Source organism: Ostrea edulis, chromosome 3 (genome assembly GCF_947568905.1).
Source record: "Ostrea edulis chromosome 3, xbOstEdul1.1, whole genome shotgun sequence".
NCBI classification, from domain to species: Eukaryota; Metazoa; Mollusca; class Bivalvia; order Ostreida; family Ostreidae; genus Ostrea; species Ostrea edulis.
In genome coordinates, this window is record NC_079166.1 from 50,206,337 (window position 1) to 50,224,412 (window position 18,076).

General features: G+C 37.5%; 1 protein-coding gene across 2 annotated transcripts in view; it reads left to right on the forward strand.

Moving 5' to 3' along the window:
- Nucleotides 1-16,886, forward strand: part of LOC125676013 (calcium-responsive transcription factor-like) — an 83,392-nt gene extending 66,506 nt beyond the window's left edge. For both annotated transcript variants that reach the window (XM_048913896.2, XM_048913898.2), the window contains exon 12: nt 11,979-16,886. In XM_048913896.2, coding sequence (XP_048769853.1) covers nt 11,979-12,377 — 399 coding nt within the window. In that variant the 3' untranslated portion in view covers nt 12,378-16,886. The remainder of the gene's footprint in view (nt 1-11,978) is intronic.
- The last annotated feature ends 1,190 nt before the right edge of the window (nt 16,887-18,076 follow it).

An 18,076-nucleotide genomic window follows, 5' to 3' on the forward strand; every position in this document is an offset into this window, starting at 1 on the left:
TGTTCTCTAGTAGTGAGCAGCCGATAAACTATATATTCTGAGAAGTTACGTGTGCTATATCACATTCTACAATGTCTGATCAAGTATGTAGGAGACCTTGCAGGGAAGTGTGTTTACTCCGCGAGTTATGTTCTCTTTGGTAGTCAAACCCAAGAGTGACTGTTAAAAGCTACTGGATTGTTTGCAGTTGTCACACAGGATGTCTTATATATCTATTTGACATATATAGGGAATTTTCATTCGTAGTATGGAATTTCAAAGTGCCAAGGTGATTGTATTTTTATGCGTGCAACAGGGTTTACTAGCTCAACTGAGCTGAAAGCTCAGGTGAGCTTTTATGATCGCAAGTTGTCCACTGTCTGTCTGTAAACTTTTTACATTTTCGACTTCTTCTCCAGAACCACTGTGCCGATTATAACCAAACTTGGCCAAAAGCATCCTTAGGTGAAGGGCTTTCAAGTTTGTTCAAATGAAGGGGAGATAATCACAAAAATGCAAAAATAGGGTGGGGTCATTTAAAATCTTCTTAAGAACCACTGGGCGAGAAGAGCTGAAATTTACACGAAAGCTTCCTGACATAGTGCAGATTCAAGTTTGTTAAAATCTTGACCTCTTGAGGTAGGATGGGGCCACAATATACCGGTAGGGGATCAAAGTTTTACATACTAATAAATAGAAAAAAAAATCTTCTTAAGAACCGAACCGCCGCGGTGGCCGAGAGGTTAGAGCATTCGCCCTGCATGCGGAAGGTCGGGGTTCGAATCCCGGCCACGACAGACCTAAGTCGTTAAAACAGGTTGTGACAGCTCCATCGCCAAACGCTCGGCATCAGGTGTGAATGTCGCGGGTCCTCGGAGATGACCTTGAAAACAGATGACCCATGTCACAGTAGGTGTGGCACGCTAAAGAACCCTCATTGCTCAATGGCCGTAAGCGCCGAGCATAGGCCTAAATTTGAAGCCCTTCACCGGTCTTGTTGACGTCTCCATATGAGTGAAAAATTCTCAAGTGAGATGTTAAGCAAGATACAATCAATCTTCTTAAGAACCATTGGGTCAAAGAAGTTTACATTTACACGAAAGCTTCCTGACATAGTGCAGTTAATAAAAATTATGGTTCCCGGGGGTAAGATGGAGCCACAATGGGAGATCAAAGTTTTACATACAAATATATAGGGGAAATCTTTAAAAATCTTATGATGAAAAATCACTGAGCCAGAAAAGTTTACATTTACATAAAAGCTTCTTGACATAGCGCAGATTCAAGTTTGTAAAAATCATGGCCCCCGGAAGTAGGTGGGGGCCACAATAGGGATTAAATTTTTTCATGCATTTTGGGAAAATGTTTAAATATGGGTCAAGGTGACTCAGGTGAGCAATGTGGCTGAAGAGCCTCTTGTTGTTACATTGTCCATTGTTAAATCCACAACTTAAAAGGATGCTTGAACCTTTTGGAACGGGATACAGCAATTGACATCTATGCAGTGTTGTGCAATTACCAACGTCCAGGGCTACCAATTATAAAGGTCAGGTCAGCAAAAATCAGTGCTGCGTTAGCCCGTCTGGCTAATAAATTTAAAATGTAAGCACGATATTCATTATACTCTGTTAATATTATGTCAACTGACTTAATGTATGAATTAACGTTTAACGTATATGCATTATTAGCAACAATCAGTTCAGTGACAGAATGGTTTCCAGGGCTCTATGTTTGCTCTGCCCATAATTTTGTATTCTTTATAGAATTTATATATTATATATTCATCATCTTAACCTTTTATTTTCATAAAGAGAAAAATGATACAGTGGACAACACCACTTGACCATTGTTGTACTTTGATGATGAGAAATGTCTCGTGCATTGCAAGTAGTACTACTAAGTACTGTAAAAAGTATCCAGATATTGGACTAGAAGGTTGCATGTTCACAATCCGTGTAGAAAGTATGAAATGCCATATAATTATAATTAAGCTGAATCATTCATCACTTGGCCTTCAAAGAAGAGGGGCATATTGCTTTGCACCTGTCGGTCGGTATGTGGATCAGTAGACCACACACATTGTCCACTCAATATCTTAAGAACCATTCACTTGATCATAATGGTATTTCATATGTGGGTTGGTTATAAGTAGAAAAGGACCTCTACTGATGATAAAAGGTCAAGGGTCAATCCACTCAAGATGTAGGAAGATACTGTTAGCTCAATATCTTGAGTAACCTTTCCTTAAACTTGGTACACTGATACATTGTGATTAATAGATAACCCCTATTGATTTTGAGGTCACATGGTCAAAGGTCAAACTGGACATAGGAAAATACTGCCATGCTCAATATCTAAATGGATTGATTGCACCTTGTTTAACGTCCTTCTCGAGAATTTTTCACTCATATGGAGACGTCACCAAGACTGGTGAAGGGCTTCAGATTTAGGCTTGTGCTCGACGCTTACGGCCATTGAGCAGTGAGGGTTCTTTGGCGTGCCACACTTACTTTTAAGTTCATCTTCGAGGACCCATGACATTCGCAGCACCTGATGCTGAACATTTGGTGATGGAACTGTCACTACCAGTTTTAACGACTTTGGTCTGTCACGGCCGGGATTCGAACCTTTACGTTCCGCATTTGGGACGAATGCTCTACCGCTAGACCACTGCGGCGGTCTCAATATCTTGAGAACCCTTTGCTTGATGGACATCAAACTTGGTACACTTGCACATCCTAAGAAGTAAATGACCCCTATTGATTTTGAGGTCACATGGTCAAAGGTGAAGGGTCAAACTGGACATAGGAATATTAGGAATATAATGTCCATTCAATATCTGGAGAACCATTTGCTTGACAGATATCAAACTTGGTACACTGGTACATCATCAGGAGTAGATGACCCTTATAAAATTTGGGTTCATATGGTCAAAGGTTAAATTAAACATAGTAATATGTTTTCTCCTATATTTTAAAAATCATTTGCTCATGATCATGATTGACACCAAACTGGGTAGATTGGTACAGCATAAGGAGTAGATGACCCCTATTGATGTTTAGGTCACATGGTCATTCCTCTCTGCACATAGAAGGATATTGTTTGCTCAATATTTATGCCCCCCTTCAAAGAAGAGGGGCATATTGGTTTGCACCTGTCGGTCGGTTGGTCGGTCGGTAGACCACATGTTGTCCGCTCAATATCTTGAGAACCATTCACTTGATCATAATGATATTTCATATGTGGGTTGGTTATTAAAGAAGAGGACCCCTATTGTTTTTCAGGTCAAAAGGTTAAAGGTCAAGGGTCAACCTACTCTGGACATAGGAATATACTGTCCACTCAATATCTTGAGAACCCTTTGCTTGACAGAATCAAACTTGGTACACTGGTACATCTTAAGGAGTAGATGACCGCTATTGATTTTGAGGTCACCTGGTCAAAAGTCAGGGGTCAAACTGGACATAGGAATATATTGACCTCTCAATATCTCGAGAATCCTTTGCTTGACAGACATTAAACTTGGTACACTGATATATCTTTAGAAGAAGATGACCCCTATTGATTTTGAGGTCACATGGTCAAAGGTCAAGGGTCAAACTGGACATTGGAATATACTGTCCACTCAATATCTTGAGAACCCTTTGCTTGACAGACATCAAACTTGGTACACTGGTACATCTTCAGAAGAATATGACCCCTATTGAATTTGAGGTCACATGGTCAAAGGTCAAGGGTCAAACTGGACATAAAAATATACTGTATGTTCAATATCTTGAGAACCCTTTGCTTGACAGACATCAAACTTGGTACACTGGTACATCATCAGGAGAAGATGACACCTATTGATTTTGAGGTCACGTAGTCAAAGGTCAAGGGTCGAACTGGACATAAGAATATACTGTCCGCTCAATATCTTGAGAACCCTTTGCTTGACAGACATCAAACTTGGTACACTGGTACATCTTCAGAAGAAGATGACCCCTATTGATTTTCAGATCACATGGTCAAAGGTCAAGGGTTAAACTGGACTTGGAATAAACTGTCTGCTCAATATCTTGAGAACCCTTTGCTTGACAGACATTAAACTCAGTACACTGGTACATCATCAGGAGAAGATGACACCTATTGATTATTAGGTCACATGGTCCACTCTTGACATAGGAAGATATTGTCTGCTCAATATTTTGAATTGATGATACTACTCTCAATGAAATGGTGTATGTATAACCCTTTTCAATTTTGCACCATGGGGGCATATATGTTTTACAAACATCTCTTGTTTGAATTGGTTTGGCACTACTATCCATTAAATGATGCATGTGTTTAACCCTTTTCAATTTTGCATCATGGGGGGGAATATATGTTTTAAAAACATTCTTGTTTCATTATGGAAACAGATATTGCCCTGAAGTTTAGTCACAAGCTTCCTCTCAGAGGAATACAAGATCAGTTTGCATTTCAGCTGGATTGGTCCATCCATCCGTAAGCTACTTTAAGGCTAAAAGTAGGTCAAACAGTTTTCCAGACTTTTATTCATCACGGATACAGATATTGCCCTGAATTTAGTCACATGCTTCCTCTCAGAGGAATGGCCCGTCCATCTGTGACTCACTTAAGGGCTAGAAATAGGTCAGTTTTCCCTGGGCCTCTTGTTTTTCATTATAGATACAGAAATACTGAAATTTAGTGACAAACTTCCTCTTGAAAGAATACAAGTTTAGTTTGCATTTGAAATGGATTGGTCCGTCTATCCATGACCTACTTTAAGGCTTACAGTAGGTCAAACAGACTTTTTTCATTACGGATACAGATATTGCCTTGAAATTTAGTCACAAGTTTCCTCTCTGAGAAATACAAGTTCAGTTTGCATTTGAGCTGAATGGGTATTAGTGTCAGTCCAAGACTTTTTTTGGTAACAGATGAATGTACAGTGTTAAAATTTGGTCACTATTTCTTCCTCAAGAAACATAAGAGTTAGTTTGCATTTAGCTGGATTGGTGCACCATGACCTACTTTACAGCTAAAAGTAGGTCAAACAGTTTTCTTGACTTTTTTTGTTACAAATACAGATATTACCCTGAAATTTAGTCACAAGCTTTCTCTTGGAGGAATACAAATTCAGTTTGCATTTTAGCTGGATTGATGCACCATGACCTACTTTAGGGCTAAAAGTAGGTCAAACAGTTTTCCATTTCTTTTGTTATGGATACAGGTATTGCCATGAAATTTTGCCACAACCTTCCTCTCAGAGAAATACATAATCAGTTCATATTTCAATTGGATTGGTGCACCGTGACCTATTTTAGGACTTTAAAGTAGGTCAAAAAGTTTCATGGACCTTTCCTCATCATGGATACAGATATTGCAACTTCCCTCTCAGTGAAATATATAATCAGTTCATATATCAGATAGATTGGTGCACCATGACCTACCTTAAGGCTTTTCTATTCAGAATGTGTGTGATATCAATTCAGGTGCATACTGTGCTTAAAGGTTGAATTTCACTTTCCGATGGGCGTTTGTTGTACCGTTTGTGGTACTCTTATTAGGCTTTTTGATATATTACTGTCAGTAGTCCATAGGCTAGTAATTGACAATTTTTGGCTATAGTAACTTTGTTATTGCCACTAGTGGTAAATATTTGTAATTGCACACCCCTGTCTATGGAATTTAATATATTACTAGAGCCTTACAGAATTGGAGCATGCTCAAATGGTTATATGATACTTGACAGAGTCTAACCCCTTTGAGCACTCACCAGCTTACAAAGCTTATTGAATTGGCGTATGAGCACATCTCAGTTTGTAGAACCTATTGAATTACTGCATGCTCAGAGGTATTGATTGACTCTGACCTCTTTGAGCCTCCACCAGTTTGTCTTCATACCAAAAGATTTAACCCACTCACCATTCCTACACAATGAATAAACAAACAAATGAATAGAGAAATACGATATTAAATTCTGACGTTCAAATCAAGTGTTCTGAGCTGAAATAATACCCTGGTTTTAGTCCAATCTGATCAAAGTTCATGATCAGTTGATGGGGGAATATCATAATCATAAACACATTTCAGTATCTTGTAAAGGAATTCAATTTTAGGTCACCTGAGTCCCCCACTTTAGAAGCCATCATTTGTTTTAAATAATTTGTATGTAACATATTATCTGTTGAAAAAATAATTTCCTATATTTATTTGGAAAACTTTTCAAAATAGTATGGAGTTCTGAAATTGCAAACTATTTAAGGTGTTAAATTGAATAGGTAAGAAATGCATAGAGGGTTTTATTTTTGATTTACATGGGATGATGTTTCATGTATTTATGAGAACATCTGTGTTATTTCTTCTCATCAATATTTTGACAATGAATCATAAAGAAACTATGACCAATTTACTTACTTTATACACTATACTGTATTTTGCTGAATATATAATGCACTTTTTTATTGTGAGAAAGGCGTGCATATTATAAACCACTACAGGATTTTGACCTGTTCTTCTCATGGGTGAAGCTCAATTGTAAGTTCATCATACTCAAGATTTGACCTATACATAGATAATATATGCTTATTCACATCATCCCCCTATTTAATTATTGCAGGAACCTAAAACTGTAGAAAATGTGATACTTTTTAAGTTTCTCAAACAAAGTTTGGAGATTTATTGCTTTTAGCTCACTGGAGCTCAAGCTAACTTTTCTGATCACCCTCTGTCTGTAAACTTTTTACATTTTCGACTTCTCCAGAACCATTGGGCCAATTTCAACCAAACTTGGCAAAAAGCATCCTTGGGTGAAGGGGATTCAATTTTGTTCAAATAAAGGGCAATGCCCTTCTCCAAGAGGAGATGATAGCAAAAATACACCGACAAATTTTATAATTCTTCTTCTTCAGAACCAACTTGCAAATTTCAATCAAACTTGGTACAAATCATCCTTGGGTGAAGGGGATTCAAGTTTGTTCAATTGAAGGCCATGCCCCCTTTAAAGGGGAGATAATTACAAAATTTCAGAAATAGGGTGGGGTCATTTAAAAATTTTCTTCTTAAGAACCACTGGGTCAGAAAAGTTTAAATTGATATGGAAGCTTTCTGACATAGTGTAGATACAAGTTTGTGAAAATCATGGCTCCAGAGGGTAGGATTGGGCCACAACAGGGAATCAAAGTTTTACATGGGAATATATAAGAAAAAATCTTTTAAAATCTTCTTCTCAAGAACCACTGGTCCAGACAAGTTCAAATTTACATGACAGCTTCCTGACAGTGCAAGATGCCTCCGTGGCCGAGTGGTTAGAGCATCACGCTCAAAATCACACGGCCTCTCACCTCTGCCGGCACGGGTTCGAATAATGCTCGCACCGGTAAGTGAGAAAGCTTTCGGAAGGTCGGTGGTCTCTTCCCAGGTACTGTACATTGTATCTGGGTTCTCTCTTCCACCAATAAAAACTGGGGGCCACCAGATAACTGAAAGATTGTTGAGTGTGGCGGAAAACATCAATCAATCAATCAATCCTGACAGTGCAGATTCAAGTTTTTAAAAATCATGGCCCCCAGGTGTAGGGCCAGGCCATAATAGGGGATCATGTGAATAAATAGGTAAAAAAAAATTAATATGGGCCAAGAAGGGGAGCAATGTGGCCTATGGACCTCTTGTTAGTAATTGGGTTTTTTTTTAGCTCACCTGAACCGAAGGTTCAAGTGAGCTTTTCTGATCGCTTTTTGTCCTTCGTCTGTCTGTCTGTCCGTCTGTCTGTTAAACTTTTCACATTTTCGACTTCTTCTCCAGAACCACTGGGCCAATTTCAACCAAACGTGGCCAAAAGCATCCTTGGGTGAAGGGCTTTCAAATTTGTTCAAATTGTTTCAAAGGGGAGATAATCACAAAAATGCAAAAATAGGGTGGGGTCATTTAAAAATCTTCTTCTCAAGAACCACTGGGCCAGAAGAGCTGAAATTTACCTGAAAGCTTCCTGACATATTGCAGATTCAAGTTTGTTCAAATCATGGCCCCCGGTGGTAGGATGGGGCCACAAGTGGGGATCAAAGTTTTACATACAAATATATAGGGAAAAACTTTAAAAATCTTCTCAAGAACCACTTAGCCAGAAAAGCTGAGATTTACATGAAAGCTTCCTGACATAATGCAGATTCAAGTTTGTTCAAATCATGGGCCCCTGGGGTTGGATGGGGCCACAATAGGGAATCAAAGTTTTACATACAAATATATAGGAAAAATCTTTAAAAATTTTCTTCTCAAGAACCACTGAGTCAGAAAAGCTGATTTTTACATGAAAACTTTCTGACATAGTGCAGATTCAAGTTTGTTCAAATCATGGCCCCCCGGGGATAGGATGGGGCCCCAAGGGGGGATCAAAGTTTTGGACACAAATATATAGGGAAAAACTTTAAAAATGTTCTTCTCAAGAACCACTAAGCCAGAAAAGCTGAGATTTACATGAAAGCTTCCTGACATAATGCAGATTCAAGTTTGTTCAAATCATGGGCTCCGGGGGTTGGATGCCCAGGGCCACAAGGGGGACCAAAGTATATAGTTAAAATCTTTTTCTCAAGAACCACTGAGCCAGAAAAGCTGATTTTTACATGAAAACTTTCTGACATAGTGCAGATTTAAGTTTGTTCAAATCACGGCCCCCGGTGGTAGGATGGGGCCACAAGTGGGGATCAAAGTTTTACATACAAATATATAGGGAAAAACTTTAAAAATGTTCTTAAGAACCACTAAGCCAGAAAAGCTGAGATTTACATGAAAGCTTCCTGACATAATGCAGATTCAAGTTTGTTCAAATCATGGGCCCCTGGGGTTGGATGGGGCCACAATAGGGGATCAAAGTTTTACATACAAATATATAGGAAAAATCTTTAAAAATTTTCTTCTCAAGAACCACTGAGTCAGAAAAGCTGATTTTTACATGAAAACTTTCTGACATAGTGCAGATTCAAGTTGATTCAAATCATGGCCCCCCCGGGGAATAGGATGGGGCCCCAAGGGGGGATCAAAGTTTTGGACACAAATATAGGGAAAAACTTTAAAAATGTTCTTCTCAAGAACCACTAAGCCAGAAAAGCTGAGATTTACATGAAAGCTTCCTGACATAATGCAGATTCAAGTTTTTTCAAATCATGGGCTCCGGGGGTTGGATGGGGCCACAATAGGGGATCAAAGTTTTACATACAAATATATAGGAAAAATCTTCTTCTCAAGAACCACTGAGCCAGAAAAGCTGATTTTTACATGAAAACTTTCTGACATAGTGCAGATTCAAGTTTGTTCAAATCATGGCCCCCGGGGGTAGGATGGGGCCCCAAGGGGGATCAAAGTTTTACATACAAATATATAGTTAAAATCTTTTTCTCAATAACCACTGAGTCAGAAAAGCTGATATTTACAAGAAAACTTTCTGACATAGTGCAGATTCAAGTTTGTTCAAATCATGGTCCCCGGGGGGTAGGATGGGGCCACAATTGGGGAGTTCAAAGTTTTACATACAAATATAGGAAAAAGCTTTAAAAATCTTCTTCTCAAGAACCATTGGGCCAAAGAAGTTGACATTTACATGAAAGCTTTCTGATATAGTGTAGATTCAAGTTTGCAAAGGGTAGTTTGGGCCATAATAGGGACTAAGGTTTTACATGCAAATATATATTGAAAGTCTTCAGATATGGGCCAAGGTGACTCAGGTGAGCGATGTGGCCCATGGGCCTCTTGTCTTTCTTTAGTCTACTTCTTTTTGTTGAGAACTCTTTCAGATAGAGACGTGAAATTTTCAGGGAATATAGACAGTAAAGAGTCGCTGTCATTTATAGGAAAACATCTGAATAGTACTTCCAGTCCTCACCGGAAGTTACAAGAAATGAGTAAAAAATTCGATAATACACTTCTCATTTATTGTTAAAGTACATTCTCTGATATATTTGAATGGTTTTCGTAGGATCAGAAAACTTTTTACCGGAAGTGAACAAACGGAAGACCTTCGACAGATCCACTTCAAACTTCAAACTTTGTGAGCTGATAGGGGGTCACTAGGAGGAGTGCATTCAAATTTTCAAAATGGTCGCCATTTCAAGATGGCGGCCAAAAACCGTCAAAAACTCATGGTTGTCGGATTTCAACCAAATTCTATTTCTAGAGTAATTTAGTGACCCCAAGTCCATTTCCACCATCAATTTTTTTTTGAGCCGCCATTTTCAAAATGACCGCCATATACCGAAATATTTCAAAGTGTTAAAATATCTACAACATTTCGGTTTTGGGGTAAATGGAGGGTCCACAGTTCATTTCTAGCATCAGTATTCCCTTCCAATCAATTTTCAAATGTTTCAAAATGGCCGCCATTGAAGAAAATGGCGGCCAAAAAACAAGTCCGTCGGATTTCAACCAAATTTAGTTTCTAGGGTTTATGGAGGATCCTGAGTGCATATTTGGCATCAAAAAGCATTTCTGACATGGGTGGTGTTCGGAGACATTTGTGTTGGCATCCCAACACAGTTATAGCTCGTTATAAATTATTTTTGATTTTAAATCACACATTTATTTCCCTTTTTGTGGCAGACTAATAAAATTCCCTGCAGACTAATGAAAGTAATCAGGCACTAGTCCAGCTGGACTAATGCCTAAAAAGGTTAGTGTCGAACCTTGGTATACATGTATATGTGTAAAATATTTAAACAATATCTTCTATAATGCTATTGATATGAAATTGAAACTGAATAGATATTGAGAAGGAGTAGGTTGACCTTTACCAAAATTGTAAATTTCATAATCCCAGGGAGTAGTGGTTATGGTTCCAGGGTGGGGCCAAAATTATTATGGTCTTTATCATTTGAAAGACTTCTTTATGTTTGCTGTTACGGTATAAAAACTAACTGCATATTTAGGAAAAGCAGGAAAGGATGTACCAAAATTATGAATTTTGCAACCCCAGGGTTTTGACACAAGGACAGGTCCAAATTACATGTAGTTATATCGTGTTAATGTTACATATATTATGTTATATAAAGCCTTTCATCAGTATAGGCGCTTTCAGGGTTATTTAAGTTTTCAGAAGACATCTTGTTTTATATTGTTGCTAAATATTAGAATTAAGTGTAGGTATGCAGAACAGGATTTCATAGCACTTGGCACTTAAGTGATACTTTTAACTAATTCTCAGGTGACTGATAAGGCCTGTGGGCTAGTGATACTTTTAACTAATTCTCAGGTGACCGATAAGGCCTGTGGGCTTGTGATACTTTTAACTAATTCTCAGGTGACCGATAAAGGCTGTGGGCTTGTGATACTTTTAACTAATTCTCAGGTGACCGATAAAGCCTGTGGGCTTGTGATACTTTTAACTAATTCTCAGGTGACCGATAAGGCCTGTGGGCCTCTTGTTTGTCTTGTCTGCAGCTTTAAATTTGGTCATATCCTTTGGACAACACAAAAGAGAGATTTCATACTTGATGAAATGAATGATCAATTCTATGTTAGATAAAGACCAATTTAATGATTTTTGATGTGGCCATGACAGACTCGGGGACATGTCATTTCATGAGCACATTTTTGTTTGAGATGGTTTCAACAGTCTCGTTTAAAGTCAGCATTTAGCAAATTCTATGGTCGTTATAACGATCTAGTTTGCCAATACAACCTATCATTGGGTCAAATGCTGTTTCATACCGATTGTTAGACTGTTCTTGGCACACTGATTTTGACTACGGATAACTCCATTTACCTGATCAACATATAGGACGCTCGGCGGGTGTGACCGGTTGACGGGGGATGCTTGCTCCTCCTGGGCACCTGGTACCACCTCTGGTATGTCCAGGGGTCCATGTTTGCCCATCTCTCTAATTTGTATTGCTTATAGGAGTTATGAGATTGATCACTCACTGTACGTTATCTTCACCTTTCATCTGTAAGGTTTGGCAATTTGAACTATCAAGCTTTATGTTACTTTAACTTTAAGGAATGTTCACACTGATCTTATTTCATTCCAGTCAGAAGACCCAGAAGAATCACAGCAAACTCTGATAGAATCTAAAACAGATGAGTTCAATCTGAAGGAGGATTCCTCTGATACTCTGTGTATAAGTGCTATCCCATCCTCCTCCAAACAAAGTCCCACTATGCTAGACAGTACAGAGACTCATGACATAGAATCTCTAGCAGTAATTGTCAATAGTGATGATTGCAATGGTCAGACTATGATGGTGTCTATAGACAACGGTAACCTTGACAATGCCTCAGACCCTCCATCCATTGTACACCATGCAGAGGATGAGGACAATTCAATAGAAAACCAGCTCAATTGTGTCGGTGTTTCCATAGCACCAGAGTCTGAAATCATTCTAAATGATCCACCGGTGTCTGAATTTCAACAAATTTCTGATTCCTAGTGCAGTGTTGAAGCAGGTTGAAGGCCATGCATTATAGGATGACAATTTGTCTGTTAACATTTCAATTAAGTTATTACTCTATTGCTCTGACAATATTAGCAATGTAAATCTGAAACTTGTATGAATATTATGGTTATATGAATATTTTTTTCAATATAGAATAAGGATGGGACAGTAGGCTATGAGCTTATGAATGTCCTCTGCATGTGAGTAACATAAATAATATATAACATTTTTTTTAAAATTTATAGTTCAGGAGGTATAAGCTGAAAGGAGCTTTTCTGATCACCTATAGTCTGTCGTCCATCCATCTGTAAATTTACAATTTTTTTTTACTTTTCCACAACCACTTGGCCAGTTGTCAACATCCTTGGAGAAAGGGGATTCAAAATGGTTCAAATGAATGGCCTCGTCGTTTTCATATTGGAGATAATTAAGAAATAGTGAAGTTTGTTAACACCCCTTGTAATATGCACATCTCCAGATTGTGGTCTTTTTTTTGTAGCAAGTTTCATCAAAATCTCCCCCAAAGGGTTTAGGAGGAGTTGCAAAGACAAAGTTAAAGGGACAGACAGACGGATGACAGCGTAATAGCATAATATGCCCGCATTTTTATGTGTGTACGTATAAAAACCACTGGGCCAAAAATGTTTATATTTATATAAAGCTTCCTGACGTAGTACAGATTCAGATTTGTTAAAATCATGGCCCCCGGGGGTAGGATGGGGTCACAATAGGGGATCAAAGTTTTATATGCAAATATACAGGTAAACTTCGGTATCTTGAACACCGATATGTCGAATACCACGGATGTCTCGAAGTGAGTCAACGACCCCGGCCAGGTTGACTATATTAATGATTTTAAAAAACCTTGATATCTCAAACATGGAAATCTCAAATACTTGGTGATGGCTTATCTCAAAGTAGATTTACTGTCCCAAGTGCTAAAAACACCTGCATTATCTCGAAGTCCAAGAAGTTTCTCGCTTCATTGCATTCACACCATTCACAGAATCATCCCATTATGTTAATTTTACAGTCTGTTGGACGTTGGGTCTAGCATGGGCTTCATGGGACCATTGTTGACAATCACACCTTATTAGCCCCAAGCTGTTGATTTGGTAGCTTTATCTAATGATGCAGGCTGGGTGATAATGAAATGCACACATATATGTAAAATGACTCGATAATTAAACAAGCAGCTTTGGGACGATTACTGAAATAGGAATTAAATTTTGTCGTAATACATATTTACACATGCTATTACAGATCAAAGTAAACACTGAACACACTAAAGTGATATGGAAATCAAGAAAATAATTAAAGATCTTATTTTTAGTATGAATATATCAGCACCAAAATTCAAAACATACATCATGTCTGATAAGCAATGTAACAAGCGACCTGGTACCCAACCCGGGGGAATAGTTGGATTATTATACCCCCCGCAACAAGTTGTGGGGGGGGGGGGGGGTATACTGGAATCGGGTTGTCCGTCCGTCTGTAGACGCAATGGTTTCCGGGCTCTAAAGCATTATCCTTTCCACCTACCGTCACCATATCATACATATGGACTACCCATGGGATGAAGATATTCCCTATCGATTTTGGGGTCAAAGGTCAAGCGCACGGGACATTGAAGTAGCAATATGGTTTCCGGGCTCTAAAGCGTTATCCTTTCCACCTACAGTCACCATATCATACATATGGACTACCCATGGGATGAAGATGTTCCCTATCGATTTTGGGGTCTAAAGGTCAAAGGTCACGCGCACTGGACATCGAAGTAGCAATATGGTTTCCATTTAAATTCTTTAATGGCTTTTTTCATCGCATGGAGATGCTGTGTTCCTAGATACCTTTTGGATCATAATACTGAAGTTTTACCTATTACCAACACCCTTTGGGAGATTGGGGTAAGCAGGGGGTATTCTTAGTGAGCATTGCTCACAGTACCTCTTGTTTGGCAGTGGTGTGAAAAGAAAATTTAAAATTAATAAAAATTGAAACAAAGTCCCAGGCTGTAAGAGATGTCGAAAAAGGCACAGAATCCAAGGCAGCAATATTTCCCGTTTTCGTCTTCATTACAGTGATCTGCGTATCATTTACAAAAACCGGGTATCAGAAGTACTGAACTAAACGTGATATAAACTGTGATTATCGCCATATCAAACAACGGAAATTCGTAAAATGTAATTGTTGCATTATCATATAAAGTAATAGATATACAAAATATATGCAAATGCAAACATATTTTTTAAAAATCCCAAACTTCCAACTAAAACTTTTACCACTTAGGTGTGTTTATTTACCTATCAAATAGAAGGTGCAACATAAAACATTACACAATATTGGTGTCAAATTCATTAACTTCGATTTCTCGAACCCACGGATATCTCAAAGTTTTTCTTAGTTCCTAACAAGTTTGAGATATCGAAGTTTACCTGTATATGGAAAATCTTTGAAAATCTTCTCAAGAACCACTGGGCCAGGAAAGTAGAAATTTACATGAAAGTTTTCTGACATTGTGCAGATTCAAGTTTGTTAAAATCATGACCCCCGGGGAAGGATGGGGCGACAATGGAATCAAATTTTTACATACAAATATATAGGGAAAAATCATTAAAGATCTTATTTTGAAGAATGACAGGGCCAGAAAACTTTACATTTACATGAAAGATTCCTGACATGGTGCAGATTCAAGTTTGTTAAAATCATGGCCCCCAGGAGTAGATTGGGGCCACAATAGGGATCAAAGTTTTACATTCGAATATATAGGGAAAATATTTAGCTATTGGCCAAGGTGAATCAGGTGAGCGATGTGACCCATGGGCCTTTTGTTTGTTTTTTCCCCCCTGAAAATATGGACTCTGGGGTTAGAGTAAGGCTAGAATCAGGGATCAAATTTTTTTTATGATCCATGAATATAGGGAAAACATTTCTTTCTTTTTTTGTTTTTTGTTTGTTTAATTTCTCCAGAACATGAAGTTAGTTATGTTGATATGAAAGCATCCCTATGTTGTTTGGATTCAACTTCGTTTATATATCGTCTCCAATTCCGTCCCGGTTTTAATATTTAGTATGTCCAACAATATCACGTTTTCTGCGTTAACTTGGGCAACATTTCAGTAAACGGGCACATGTTACTTACTATCAGATATAATGAGTTCATGCAGGCACAGTTTAGCGTCGTGTCTGAATGTTGAGGGGTGGGGAACAAACGGAGAAAAAAGATGCCATTATATTTATATGAAAAATTTTAGTTAGCAAGAAAAGCAGTTCTGCCCAAAACCCATAAATCGTAAAGAGCATGTACATGTGTGAGTTCAATTCATCAATTTAACCTTGCATTTCGACTACCATACACTGCTACTATATCAAGTGACCAGCTAATAAATCGATCTTTGCAGGTACCAATAAAAAATGAAAAATGTTTTATGAGATAATTTAACGCAATGTCAAGTAAGCAGCGGCAGCACTACAATGCATAAATTGTGATTATATTATTTCATTGCGGTCGGTTGTTTTAATGACTCGAGAAAATCTCATTAAGTAAATATCCACATACTAACATATACATGTATATGGTGAGGAAATAAGCTTTTTCTTTTGTTTTATCTCTGCTACCAAACATCAAAAATTTAATCCAATAACTCGTATTTATATACTATGGCATTCACTTGAAACATACTGAAAAATAATCTTCAAACCAGGCAGATATTTTTGTATCAGAATTGAGTCGTCTTTAATCACTAATTTGTATACAAGAGTTACCCAAGTGATGCATGATTTTTGTAACTTCTTTTTCTGAAGAGTTCCAAAATTTTCTAGTTCCAATATCTCTTATTTTATATAAGAAGCTTCTGAAGAGCAGCAGGACGTAGGTGGACTTGGGTGAATATTGTGGTCCATGGACCTCTTGTTAGGTTTACAGGTGAAAAAATCATATTAGTTCCAGAGGAGGAAGAAATTTTTAAAAAAATGTTGAATGAGTTTCACATGTAATGTCATTCATATACATATAGTATCTATCAATTTTATTGTTACTACAACCAAGTTTTTTTTCACAAATTAATACCAAAATAGACAGAATATCTAGTCTCTCTCTCTCTCTTTCTCTGTTTTAGTTTAATTTTATGTGTAAAACACAATTTGATTAGTTCATGTAAGAGATAAATTTCATTTACATTTAAAGTGCATCATTAATTTTGCCAGTGTAAAGTGTCGGAGTTCATTCCCACGTGTATTTCAACAAATGAAAAATGAAATTTATTTGTGATATTTGCTTTCTACCTTCATTTTAGTCAGAATTCCCAGCCATTTATATGTGATATTTGCATTCTACCTTCATTTTTGTCAGAATTCCCAGCCATCAAAATAGATGTACATGTACTATATTTATCTAAATTCATACAACTGCAATGCGTTCATGAGAAAATGGCTATCATTACAATTTGTAAAGATATCAAAGGCAAAATCATTGGAAATATAATTAAAAATGAAATTGGTGTTTTTGCATTTTGAGGCTTTGGCTCCTTCCCATTGCCTACACAAGAGATACATATTGGGCTATTGGTATTTAGCAGAACAGAACCAGTTGTGGAGTACCAAGAGGGAAAAGATTGAAAGATGATTTTGAAATAGAAATAACAAAAAATAGTTATAATTGTAACGGGGACCATTACAGATGGAGAACATGTATCATTCCTTTTTAGCTCTTCTGAGCCGAAGGCTCAAAGAGCTAATCATATGACCATATGTCTGGCGTGCGGTGTGCGTCAACTTTTTGGAAAAAGGGCTATATCTCAAGAACCCCTTGGCCAATTTTTGTCACATTTGTCACAGGGTATCCTTGACCCAAGGGCTTTCATTTGTACTAAAACAAGGGTTGTGACCCTTTAACAAGGGGAGATAATTAGGAAAATGCAAACAAAAGTCGTGGTTGCTAAAAAATCTTCTTAAGAACTGCTGGGCAAATTATCACCAAATTTATGCATAAGGATGAGGATAGGTTGTAGATAAGAAATTGTTCAAGGCATCATATTGGGGCAAAGGGTGTGGTTTCAAGGTCACTTCAAAGTTGACCTTAAATTTTGTTTTGTTAAAACTTTGATATTTTGCTTAGTATGAGGACTAGGATCATCAAATTTTGTCAGTTGATGCATCTTAGGACCTAATATCATGTTGTCTCATGGTGACCTACTTTTTGAATTTCGCAGGTAATTATTATTAAATGGATTTTGATGCATATCTTGGAATTTTTTGATCTTATGATCATCAAAAGTTGTCAGTTGATGGATCATGGGACCTTGAACTGCGTCATATGAAAAGTATGTCACCATGACCTACTTTCTGAATTTTATGGCTAATCATTTATGAATACATTTTAGGTTGTTATTTCAGATACCGAGAGGTTTAGAATCATCAAACCTTTTAAGTTGATGCGTCTAGAGGCCTCGAAACATATTTGTAAAAAAAGTAGGTCACAGTGACCTACTTTTTGAATTTTGCAGACATTCAAATTTCACATTTTCAATTTTAGATGCATATTTTGGACACTATGAAAGCTAGGATCATCAAACTTTGTCAGTTGATGCATCTTGAGTCTTCATAGTTTTTTGACCAAAAAGTAGGTCACCGTGACCTACTTTTGGAATTTGATGGCTATATTTTAATATTTCAGATACTTACAATTATCA